The sequence below is a fragment of the Thermobia domestica genome, chromosome 1, assembly GCF_964235325.1.
Source record: "Thermobia domestica chromosome 1, izTheDome1.hap1.1, whole genome shotgun sequence".
NCBI classification, from domain to species: Eukaryota; Metazoa; Arthropoda; class Insecta; order Zygentoma; family Lepismatidae; genus Thermobia; species Thermobia domestica.
In genome coordinates, this window is record NC_137454.1 from 168,663,068 (window position 1) to 168,676,036 (window position 12,969).

Sequence of the window (12,969 nt, forward strand, 5' to 3'; positions counted from 1 at the left end):
ATATATATATATATATATATATATATATATATATATATTAGGGTGGTCCTTAATTACATGGGCTCAATCGAAGAATATTTAACCGACCTCCAAGCTACCTAAAGTTTGAATGCATATTCAATATGTTATTATATAGGAAAAGTCTGGAATAATTCGTTCTTACTTTAAAGCGGCTGAAGCGAAAGGGATACAGGAATTGGAAGTAATCCCCATCTAACCCTGAGAAATAGCATGATGGCGGCCGTTTTGAAGTCTCCAATTTTGTATTCGGATTCAAAATTTTAAATGGAAATGATATTTTGTGGCATCTTTTTTGGGTAACCTTTCATTATAAAAACATATCTTCCTTTATTTTCAACTTATCTCTGGGCATTTAATTCTTTTTAGCTTTGAAATAATAGTTTATTATCTTTCAATGTTTTTTTCTTTGTAGGTTACTGAAATATTAATAAACTATTACATGCATGTAACAAGGAAATAATTATATATGTTGTTACATAATTACATCCCGTCGAAATACACACCAGCCTATATTGGAATTATTTATATAAAATGAAATTACATAAATAATACCGTTTAAAATGATAATAGAAGAAAGCTGAAGGCTGTGGATAACTAGCCAAATTCTACTGCATCATTAAGCAAATTTTTGTAGCATCTGGATACTTTTTCTGTGTACACTGACTATCTGCAATATGTATTGTTTCTCTTTTTCGTCCTTTGTTAAAATGTTCCCGTATTCTTGTATCAGTTTCACACCTTTCTCTGCAACATCCTTCACCACCACAATGTTTTTCAATATATTCAACCCACGTTGAAAGTTCACATCTTCTTTCCAAGTAGATAGGCATGTGCATTTCTTTCTTTACTTTATGGTTTAATTTAAATAAGGGAAACTATTCAACAATCTTATAAATCTGCAGCCCGTACAGAGATATGAACTCACAGACTATTAAGTTTTGTTACTCCGGAGCTTTTATTTTCCATAGTTGATAATTATTACATGTACAGAGATAAGCGGAAAATAAAGGCAGACGTCTGTTTGTCGTCAAAAGCTACCTCAAAATGATATATCATACGAGGTCATTTCTATTTAAAATTTTGTGCGCGAATCCAAGATGGTGGACGTAAAGATATGCCTCATCAAGGTCACTACTCAGTATCAGGTATGGATTTATTTTTACAACCTCTATCCAAGATATGATTCATTTCCCCCAGCCATTTTTAAGTTACAAGAGTTTATTGCAAACTTTTGCCATATACTATACATTATAGATGCATTCAGATGTTTAGGTCGCTTGGGGGTCGGTTAAATATTCTTCGATTGAGCCCATTTTTTTCACAGATTAATTTGGTCCGACATGGAACCAATTTAGGGGTTGGGAGCAAAGAAATTCAGAAGTCGAAAATTAAGGACCACCCTAATATATATTGTACGTGGTAATAAATAGCTACAATAATATTCCAGGAACTTTTTGACTGTCCCCCGTATAATCTTTATTTTCTAGTAGTGCATTCACATTGAAGGCTATGTCTTTGAAAATCATGTTGACAAATTACAAGAATTCTTTGAATAACTTCTATCGACTTTTTTTCTGTAATAGACTAAATAAAGGCCTCTTTTAGGGTCTCTTCTCTTTTACATTCTTGAGTTTCTTGAAGGACCTGCAGCTCTAGGTTTCTGCTCTAGGCCTATTTTCTTCTCCACCAAATTCAAAATAGAGGTTCTTCTACTCTTATGTTTTCCCTTGACAACTCTACAATATCCAGGAATTTACAGCTGCTGTATCCGTACGTGCACTAAGAATCGTCTTGAACCTACCCGAATGAAGCATTCTGGTCGTTTTGGTTGAGTATGTCAACACCATGTTATGTTGCACAACAGCTCTCCTTTCTTTTTTCCTTCAAATGACAGTTATGATATATTTCAACGTAGAGTATTAAGGACTAGCATCAGGGGCGGATCCAGGACGGACTTCTGGGGGGTCGGTGGGTTGTAATACTGCTACTTAGAGGTAGTTTTAAGAGCTCCAAACTCTGGGATGGGTTTCATTTATATATATAAAATAAGAAAGTTTCCTCTTCTGGGGAAGGGGGCGATCGCCCCCCTGGATCCGCCACTGACTAGCATATATACAGTACATAGCTAGTCGTGACAAAAAGTATAGACCAACTCCAAATTTCAGAATCCTGCGATATACTTCCGCAATGATTTTTATAGAGGTAGTTGGTGACTACTTCAAATTATATGCCCGTAGCTAAAGCCCTTCTATAAAAAAATGTTGCGTGAGTACCTTAGGATTCTGAAACATGTATTTTTGGATAGCGCACCTGTTAGTTCCTAAGTGGAGTCTTGACCCGACTACGATAGGTCCGATAATTATTTCTTGTGAAAAGGCCATATATTACCTTTTACAGCCCGTGACGACAGTAAGATTTCTGTGATTCGGCTAATCCCTGTTCCTACTTGCAAATGCCTGATTTATAGCATTTACGCTATTAGTAAGCGCTACTGAGGTCAAAAAGAGTTGAATTAGATTTTTGCGAGGGGCGCATTGTTATAGCATGTTTTCTAACGCACAAACGGATGTTCTGAATGGGGCAGCTATGTGTATGTTTAGCCAATGGAGCCATTTGCATTTTCGTGGCTTTGCACTCTAACTCCAAATAATAATAATAATAATAATAATAATAATAATAATAATAATAATAATAATAATAATAATAATAACTTTTGCCTCCTGAAAATAACCAGATGGTAAAGTTATGGTCGATAAATTTTTGGAATTCGAAGGCATTTTAGAATGCTTGTCTATCATCTGGCTATCAGAAATAATTGATCACCATTTTCTCTACATATCTATAATTTTCTTACAGGGTAGAAACACCTCCTCGGAAGAGAGAGAGAAAAAAAAAAAAAAAAGAGAGAGAAAGTGGCCGAACTTGGGCTATTGAACGTGAGGACAGGATGTTTACATTCGCATTGACACCTGCTGTGAAAACGGTCTGTGTACATAGCTGAAAGAGATTTGTGAAGACCCTTCCCTTCATATCTCTCGGGACGAAAACAAAAGAAAAGGGTGGGCGCGGATGCCTTACCCTCGTCAAACTTCTTGACAGGTGGACTTTAATACTTATATTAAAATACTATTTTTTAATTGGCGTATCAGATATGTTTGTGATTAAAACTATTAGAGTCGTTTCTTCTCAAGGAATAAAACAAAAAAAGTTGATCTTTCTACCATAATTGGTTCCAAAGTTAGACATATTTTAATTTGTATAAAAAGAAACTAATTTATTTATTTTTTAATAATTTATTTCTGCTAAACTAGCAGACAAATATACAATTTAAGTATTTCAACCCGTTAATAAACTTCTGTAGAATGCTACAAAATTTTTCTTTCCCATTAGAGATACCTAGTTCCTTAGAAACTGAGGAAATTCGGTAGCCATGTTCTCCCCATAAGGTCCAATATAAAATTTTTTGTGCCGAGAAAAGGTAGATCATCCCGTAGAAGCCAGCGGTATTGCCATGTTTACTTTGTACACATCCACGTCTATCCTCTGCCACCTGATCGCGCTTTAGGTTGTCTGCTTAGCCATAGCCACACCCCTTAGAATTCGGCAACGTCGCGTCAGAGCTTGCGTTTTATTCGTTTAGCTGAAATGCCAAAATGTGTCACAAAAGCAAGAATTCTTTTAACCAAGTGAGGGCAGAGTGAAACGCGTCAGCGATAGTGGTATGCACCTAAACAAAAATTGTGACAACACGTGGGTTTTCGCAGCACATGTACTAACAATCACATGCACTAACATGTAGTATAGCACATGTACTAACAATCACTTGTAAATATAAAATACAGCTTTTACACGGAACAGAAATATTCCACCACCGGAAAAATTATCTATCATATGAACACATCTATTTTAACCATTGTAAAACACTTGTAGCCTAATGATTTTAAACTAGCAACCTTACATTGTATAACTTACTATTTAATTCTGCCGCCTGCAGAATATATGGCATTACTCGAGCAGACGGTTCTACCAAATTTTCACACATTATTATTATTATTATTATTATTTTTCCAGGACATGCACTCAATGAAGAGCTAGTCCATAAACCACGAGCCGACTTGTCTAGGTGGCCACTAAAAAGCACGAATGCTATCTAACAGGTCAGGGCAGGAGCGCAGCAGAGGGAGCGTCCGTAGGGAGCAGGCGCGTCAACGACGGGGGCATACGCATAAACGAGGTTGGTGGCAAAATACTATACATAAAATACTGTACACTAATTTTTACCTTCAAAAACTCTTAAATAATCGTAATAATTCTTGCCTTCAAATTGGCTTCACTGCTTTCCCGGGTACAAATGGTCCGTTGCGAGGAGAAATTCGTCTGTTCTGAATTTTTACTTCTTTTCCACACTTCGCACAGTTGATTTTACTCTTCAATATATCATGACGCAGCAAAAACTTTATAATATGACCAGGCACGTAGTCAGGATTTCGTAATAGGGGGGGGGGGGGTCCTAGACATGAAATACTGTGGTTATCACACCCGAGTTCGATTATTCTAAACTATTTTACTGGTAACATATATTGGTTCGTTTAGTCAGGATTTCGTAACAGAGGTAAACTAAACCAAGTCATAATTTCGTTATTTCACAGGAGAAGCGAAAACCGGTTTCTTAAGTAAGACCTACAGTACTGTTTTTCAAACTATACTAAGTAGTTACAAAGTAGTAGGATGCTTTTAGACTTACATTATTACACCACTAGAACATAGTCTATTTAAAAAAAAAAAAAAGTATTCTGAACTCAATGTCGACCAAAAAGTGACGTAGCATAGTCTACCTCAAGTCCGTGGCCGTACCCAAGGAGCCCTATCATATACAGGGTGTTAATGAACTATACCAACTCGTAATGAGGGGGGGGGAGTTTGACATGAAATATTATCACATCAGGGGCTTGATCAATTTAAACTATTTTAATAGCAATATATATTAGTTTGTTAAGACTTTAAAATTAGGACATGTTAGTAACTATTTTAGTAACAAACTATGAGGAAATCTCGAATAATAGAATATTAAAAAAAATGACATGAAAATGAAATTAAATCTAAGTTTTACGTCCCACGTTTATGCCGGTTAGGCTAAAGGAGACGTTGATAAGAGATGAGTGAAAGGATAGAATTAAGAAAGTGGGAGGAAACGGGACAACCCCAAGAAAAACCACCACCACAGTGTTCGTCCACCACAAAGTACACACGGCGCGAGCTGTTTCCGAACCAGGGATCCCAAGCACCGGAGGTGAACGCTCTACCACTGAGCCACCGCGCCCCAAAAAGATAGATTAAAAAAAAAATATTTTACAATATCTATGTTCCTTCTTCTGTTCATCCAAATATAACAATTTTCCTTTCATTATGACCTCAACTATTAAAAAAAAGTACGTATCCAATAATGTCTTGTAAAATACTTTATAATATCTGGGTTCCTTTCTCTGTTGAATCAAATGTTACTAGAACTTTCATCCCACATAACTTTTTGTTTTTATTATTCCGTGAACTGCTGTCTGTTCCAAATGACAAGTTAAAGGAGCAGAAAACTGTTTCTCAAATAACATGTTTGATACTGCAGAGAAGCGATGATGAAAAATTATTTTTATTTTTAACGCTGATACTTCCTATTTCTTGTTTCTTTTTGTTTCATCCTTCCTTATTTTTTTTTATTTCTGGTCTCGAAGGGGGGGGGGGAGGGGTCCGGACCCACCTCTTGGCTACGTGCCTGATATGACGCTCTTTATCACACAATTCTTTGTAATAAAATCTTATGTTTGCATTACATCCATCGCAAACGCCCATTGCTAACACCAACAGAACATTGCCGCCTAGGGATGGTACCGAGACAGAGACGGGCTTTCATATACCGAGACGAGACAGATCGAGGCAGACCTCTATAAATCGAGACAATACTTAGGTCAGTCTCGAAAGTCTCGGTCTCGTCTAGAATATTGATATTGATAGCTTTTAAAATTGCCTTTATTCAAAATTTGTTTCGTTGCTGTGTTCGATAATATGGAAACGGTTGACTGATGTACAGTGGCGTATTTAGGGGGTGGCTATCGGGCTCAAATCCGATCCAATTTGTGATCAATTTTTCGTATTGCACGTACAACGCACATGTTTCTTACTTGTTCCTCAATGAGCCTCCTCCGAAACAAATTCCACTGCTGATGCATATAGCCCCCCCCCCTCTCTCTCTCTCTCTCTCTCTCTCTCTCTCTCTCTCTCTCTCTCTCATATATATATATATATATATATATATATATATATATATATATATATATATATATATATAATCTCCGCGGATCCAGGATATGATAGAGGGAGGGGCTAAACCATAATATACGTATATTAATAATGCTGAAATTTTGTACCAAGTTGTGCGAAATATTGAAGAGGAAATTCTTCTAGATACTTTGCAATACTACTAGATAAACAAGCAGTGTTGCTAACGCAACATAGTTATATTTTCTCAAAATGCACTACGTAAGATATTACATATTTCTAGTTTAGATATTAAATAAAACCACAATCCACATAGATTATTCAGTGTAACAAACAACAATACAATATCACTAACATCATTTGGGCGGCTAGAAGAGACGTGGAGCTACTGATTATAGTGGAATCCGAACCACTTCGGTCGGTCAACTGTACCATCACCGGAAATCGAACTCGGAACCACGCGAACCGAAGTCAAGCGTGCTAGCCGCTAAACCAAAAGGGGTTCCTCATATTGTGTTGATTTCAATCATTGAGTCAGTGTTGTTAGACCCGAAGATCAAAAAGTAGCAAGTCTGTGCTCCAAAAGTAGCGGATTTGAACTATTTGTAGTCCAAATATATAGAAATGAATTATTTTGCAACTAATGACTGGTACCAGTGTTTCTTCCAGATCTGTTTTTTTGGGGGGCACTGCAACCCAGAGCTCTGAGAGAACCCTCCCGGATCAGACCAAAATAATACGTCTATAATATAATAATAAATAGAATAGTATCTGTAGTGCCCCCCGCAATATTAAGTGTGCCCACCGGAATATTGTTTCTGAAAGAACACTGACTGGTACTAATGAAATAATTTTAACATGAGCTGGAAAATGTGCTGTACATATTGCAAGAAGAATTTATGATCGATGGACGAAAACAATTCTAGACTGGATACCAGGAGATCAAAAGAACCTAGGAAATATTCGCATACAAGAAGGTGTGACAAAATCAAGAACCACTGGGTAGTAACCTGGAAAAAAATTGTTCAAGGCAGATAGCTGTGAAGAAGACTTGGAAAGACCTTCATCCAGGAGTGGATTGATGGTTGATAATTACGATGCTGATGATTCTTATATATTGACCTCAGAGGTAAACTAAACCAAGTCATAATTTCGTTATTTTACAGGAGAAGCGAAAACCGGTTTCTTAAGTAAGACCTACAGTACTGTTTTTCAAACTATACTAAGTAGTTACAAAGTAGTAGGATGCTTTTAGACTTACATTAATACACCACTAGAACATAGTCTATTTAAAAAAAAAAAAAAAGTATTCTGAACTCAATGTCGACCAAAAAGTGACGTAGCATAGTCTACCTCAAGTCCGTGGCCGTACCCAAGGAGCCCTATCATATACAGGGTGTTAATGAACTATACCAACAAACTGAAAGAGGTGATTTCTCACATCAAAATAAGAGAAAAAGTTCATATGGACCTATGGTGAACAGTGCATAGTTTCAGAGCTAGGGCTGTCCAAAATAGAAAAAAAAACTAAATTTCAAAAGGCCTTTTTTTTTCGAATTCCAGAAACTGTGGATGGTGGTCCTTATCAGCGCAAAAGAACCCACGCATATACAATTAAAAAAATCATATTTCACCAGTTTTCAATAAGTGTACAGGGTATTCCCTACAGGGTGTAATTCTCAGATATACTCTCAATAGAATTTTCAGATATACCCTGATTTCAAGGAGGGCCCAAAGTAGGCAGGAGGTAAGCCTTAACAACATTGGGCATTCAAATGCTTCGGAGGGAAGTCGGAAGTATTAGGAACCGGCAGCTCCATGTTTTTTTTTTTTTTTTTCGAATAATGTGCAATGCGATCTATTTCGTCATGGTGTATTTAACATTTTCTTCAGTTATAAGTGTGAAAGAAAACATCGCAGCATGCATTTTCCCGAGTACGAGAGACCGTGCTGCTGACAATCCTTAACACACAATATTGCGCCAAATGATTCCGTGTTCATTGCTATCAAGGCTTATCACTTGTCTACTTTGAACCAATCATAAAGTCAGAGCATATCTCAAAAATTCGATTGATGGCGTGTCTGGGACTTTCACCCTGCAGGGAATACTTTGTACACTAACTGAACATTAATTATATATGCATTTTTGATTGCGTATGCATAACTTCCTTTACGCTGATAAGGACCACCATCCATAGTCTCGCGAATTTGAAATAGGGAATCTTGAAATTTGGCTTTTTCGCGATTTTGGACAGCCCTAGCTCTGAAACTATACACTTTTCCCCACAGGTTCATATATAGACTATATAAACTTTTACTCGGTAAAGTAGAGTAAAAATGGATCTAAAATTTAACGAAAGTCGTACAGCTAAAAAATATTTTTGACTATTCAATCCATGTTGCAACAAAATTACGAAAATTAATACAAAAGAAAACTGAATCACTTGTTTTGGCGAGAGAGAGAAAATAGATACAGATAGCTTGGATTACCTATACAATTATGTAATATGTATGTATGTCCATGTTTCGCAAATAGTTTTCAATCAATATAAACTTTCATCGTAATGAACGCACGATTAGTTTTCTCGAATAAAGATCGTATGCACGTTGAAAGCTCAGAAATAAGCTTAATCTATGTTACAGCACTGGATATATGCTTATGTAACACATTACAACCTTATGAACTTTTATAAAAACAAAACATACTTAAAATGAGACGCGAACTATGCGAAACATCGGATTTCGAATCTAACTTGTTTGGTGTTTCAACCCAAGACCACATAGCAAAGATGAGTGCTGTAGCTTTCAACACAAGGTTCAGCAAATTCGTGTTATAAAGTGCCAATTAAACACGGAGATGTGAAACGGTAATAAAGCATTTGATCAATTTGAAACAAAATATATTGTAGTAATAATTTACCCTATTTGTTAAGATAATAAACGTTATATTTTGTTTTTAAAATGACAGTCAAAGCAGAATGTATTGGATAATAAATGAGAAATTGTAAAATTTGAATTTTGGTACAATTAAATACATTCGTGCTGCTGTGTGTTGCGTTATCCGGTAGGAGGTATTGAACAATTCTTATTCAAAAGGAAGAAAATAAACTACTGTATAGTACTGGAATTAATTCAATAGAGTTTAATTGTATAGGCAGTACTGAGGCTATATGAGAAAGTCTATTGCTGAAAATGAAATATGGGTTAGTATTAGGGTTTTATCCCAGGTACGATGTACTCAGTGATAATTGAACCTGGAACACATTAGCGCTAGCAAATTAGCTATGAAGAGGTACAGTACATCATACTACAATTCTATGTCAAGAATGAAGGCAAAATGTAAGAAGCGGAAACGACGGACTGTACGATGAAAAATATTTTCACACTATTTATTTCGAGACTTTCGAGATGAAACCGAGACGAGACCGAGACTTGGCCCTCGAGACCGAGACAAGCACCTGTTGACGGAGACGGTGATTTTTTGACTCAAGACAAGATCGAGACCGCTATTTATCAACCAAAACGAGACCGAGACTGTACAAAGTCTCGTCTCGTCTCGTCTCGATTCCATCCCTACCCGCCGTTTATTTCCACCTTCTTCGCATTCCTGTATTCTTCCGCTTTAGTAAACAGTTACACTTAGAATACGTTCACTATCATTGAAAATGTATTTCAACATGATATCCACTGACAGAAATTATTTATATTCACACTCTTCTTTTACGAAAAGTGTTTCACATCCTATTTTATCTATAAATTTTGTTTTCGGTAGAACAGTCTGCTCGAGTGAACCCGAATATTTTTCTTATGAACACGCCTTTCCATGTGGATTATTGAATTTTACCTGCAAATTTTGCAAAATGTGGTGTGCCTAAATTTGACCAGCAGCGAATTAGGAATTATGTTTCTGGGGTTTTGGCACCTATTGCCATTTTAGCTCGTCATGTAGGAGGGATTATGTCCCTCGGGGATCACACTACCCGGGGAAGCGGTCTGAGACCACTGTTAGGTATCATCTCGGCATTTGCCGGGTATGGATGAGGAAAATCCAGGGAAAAACTCACTCAGGATGGCTAGCCTGGAAAAGCTGTTAAACTTTTCCGATAGAGTGCCTCACCGGGAACCGCTCACACTGAAAGCAAGTGCGTTGGCTACTACTCTATGCGATACCACTCAGAAATGCAAGAAATATCAAATTTAAGCTAGTTTTTGTTGTATTAACTGATTCCTTCTTGCCAAAAAGTCGAAAATCAACGCTAGTAGCAAGCACGTGGATAAAACCTTAGCTATAATGACCTCAAAATAATTGTTAAAGGCATTAACGCTATAGTACAAAAGTCATATCGTTTTACATAATTACAATTTTAGACAACCTCGGATTTATAAAACTTAATTTGATTTTAAAATTTCGGTTTAGCGTCTCTTTCAGCACGAAGGCTATATGAGACGCGAACCCTATAGCTTAACGTGGAATTCGAACCATTTGAGCTCTTGCCGGGAATAACTTAATTTGAAAAGGAATTACTAACGTTAAAAAAAAAAAAAAAAAAAAAAAAAAGAGAGAGAGAAGTAAACACTGATTTGAATGTCTGGAGAGACTTACCGTTCTGCCTTACACAGGAACTCTTCGGTAGGTTCATTTGACAATTCTGAATTGAAGTTTTGATCGATATTGAAAAACAAAATTCCATCGGATGAGTATCCTCGACTTTGTAACCATATTTGATCTGGTATAATATCTATGTTCACCAACTCCTTCATTTCAAAGGTTTCAGGCGCACTGTAGCTTCACTTACGCGATGCTTCAATCTATTATTTCTTATCGCAATCAAACTTGCGTATGTTTAATACGTATGCTATACAAAACACGGCGTGATTTATGAACTGAAACAACGGAAGCACACTGGTTATAAGCGCCCTCTCTCCGTGTCCAATAGATGTTTCCTACTTAGAAAATATTTCTCACATGCTTATTAAGGAATATAAAGAGCGAGGTTTTGACGTATATATATAAAAGCGTATATAAGAATTGCGGGAACATTCCAACATCGTTACGCCAATGAAAGAGAAAACGTATTTTGCACAAATTAAACGAGAGAAATATTGTCAATGCGCTATTTTATGGTAACAGCTAGATAGCGAGAAATATACTGTAGCTACCGTTGGTAGATATCCAGGACTAATATTTTTCAGTGTATGCACTTTTAGACTCTCTCTCTCTTTTTTTTTTTTTTTTTTTTTACCGGATTACTCTTTTCTACCTTTTTTCATACTGTAGAATATGTGAGTTATGAAAGATCGAGAGGGGTAAGGTAAGATTAATATAACAGGAAATTAACATTTACAATAATTAGGGCAAGCTTGCCTATTGTAATGGAGTTTTTGTCCCCATAAATTTGAAATTCTGAATCATTCTAAATAATAATAATAATAATAATAATAATAATAATAATAATAATAATAACACAATTTAAATAAATTACTTTGTAATATCATTTTCTACTTTAGGCATGCTTATTATAAATTTTGCAGTCTTCTTTACTGAAATGATTTGTAATAATAATAATAATAATAATAATAATAATAATAATAATAATAATAATAATAAGTACATAGGGGGCCGCGGTGGCTCAATGATGTTCACCTCTGGTGCATGGAGCTCTGGGTTCGATCCCAGCTCGCGTCAAGTAAATATTGTGGTTTACAAACACCGTGTGTGTGGGTTTTATCCGGGTTCTTGCGTTTCCTCCCACTTTCTTCATTCCACCATTTCATTTATTTCTCATCATCAACGTCTCCTTTATCCTAGTCGGCATAATCGTGTGACGCAAACCTTTGATTTTATTTCATTCTTTATAAATACATAGAATTTCATCAAGGGAGTTCAATATCCGAAGATCATATCGTTGAGGATTTGTGTTATATATATATTGCAAAAATGATAAATAGTATCTTTTTTCATAATGTTTTATTGAAATGGAGTGAGGGTTAAATCCGGAAATACCTCCTTTGCCTGTCACTACTTGTTATCTGACCATGTTCCCTCAAGTCATTGCGAAACGTCTTAATTTATTTTATTGTTGTAATCTTGTAGCACTATTTCATAGTTAGGAATTTTATTTAGTTTCTGAAATTTGAAGTTCATTTTGTTATTTCATATCCTTAATAAATAAATGGCATGAGGTAACAAAATGGCACTATTAATGAATTTAATCTGAATCAGAAAATTAGATTTAAATGAATGAACTGTTTATATCTACAATACAGCATATGTTTATCCGTATGTTTTATTCGAAGTACGCATAGTCAATTATGATGGAGCATTATTTGTCAGTGCTGGAATACAATTAACAATTCACGCAGACTAATCTACGTTAAATAATATTTTTAAACATTTTATTTTATTATTTTGGATTTTATTTTCGATTGAAATGCCCGTTCTTTGCGCACAGAGAGAGTAGGGTTTATGCAAAATATTCGAAAGTAAATAAACGAGAAATAAATAACGAAGAGATTACCTCCCGTTCGATTCCTGGCATCTTAAGTGTGACTATTCATCTCAGCGAATCCAAAAACTATGTATCGATACTAATATTGATCGTTTTCGATTTTTTTACATGCCACCCTCTTCCCATCCCCACACTTAGGGATTATAGAGTCTAATATAGGGCTTGAACT

At 35.8% G+C, this 12,969-nt stretch overlaps 1 protein-coding gene across 1 annotated transcript in view; it reads right to left on the reverse strand.

Moving 5' to 3' along the window:
- Window positions 1-11,433, reverse strand: part of stac (C2 and C2B_Munc13-like domain-containing protein staccato) — a 335,805-nt gene extending 324,372 nt beyond the window's left edge. The window contains exon 1 of the mRNA XM_081766345.1: window positions 10,895-11,433. Within this exon, the coding sequence (XP_081622471.1) occupies window positions 10,895-11,052 (158 nt within the window). The 5' untranslated portion in view covers window positions 11,053-11,433. The remainder of the gene's footprint in view (window positions 1-10,894) is intronic.
- Window positions 11,434-12,969: the final 1,536 nt, after the last annotated feature.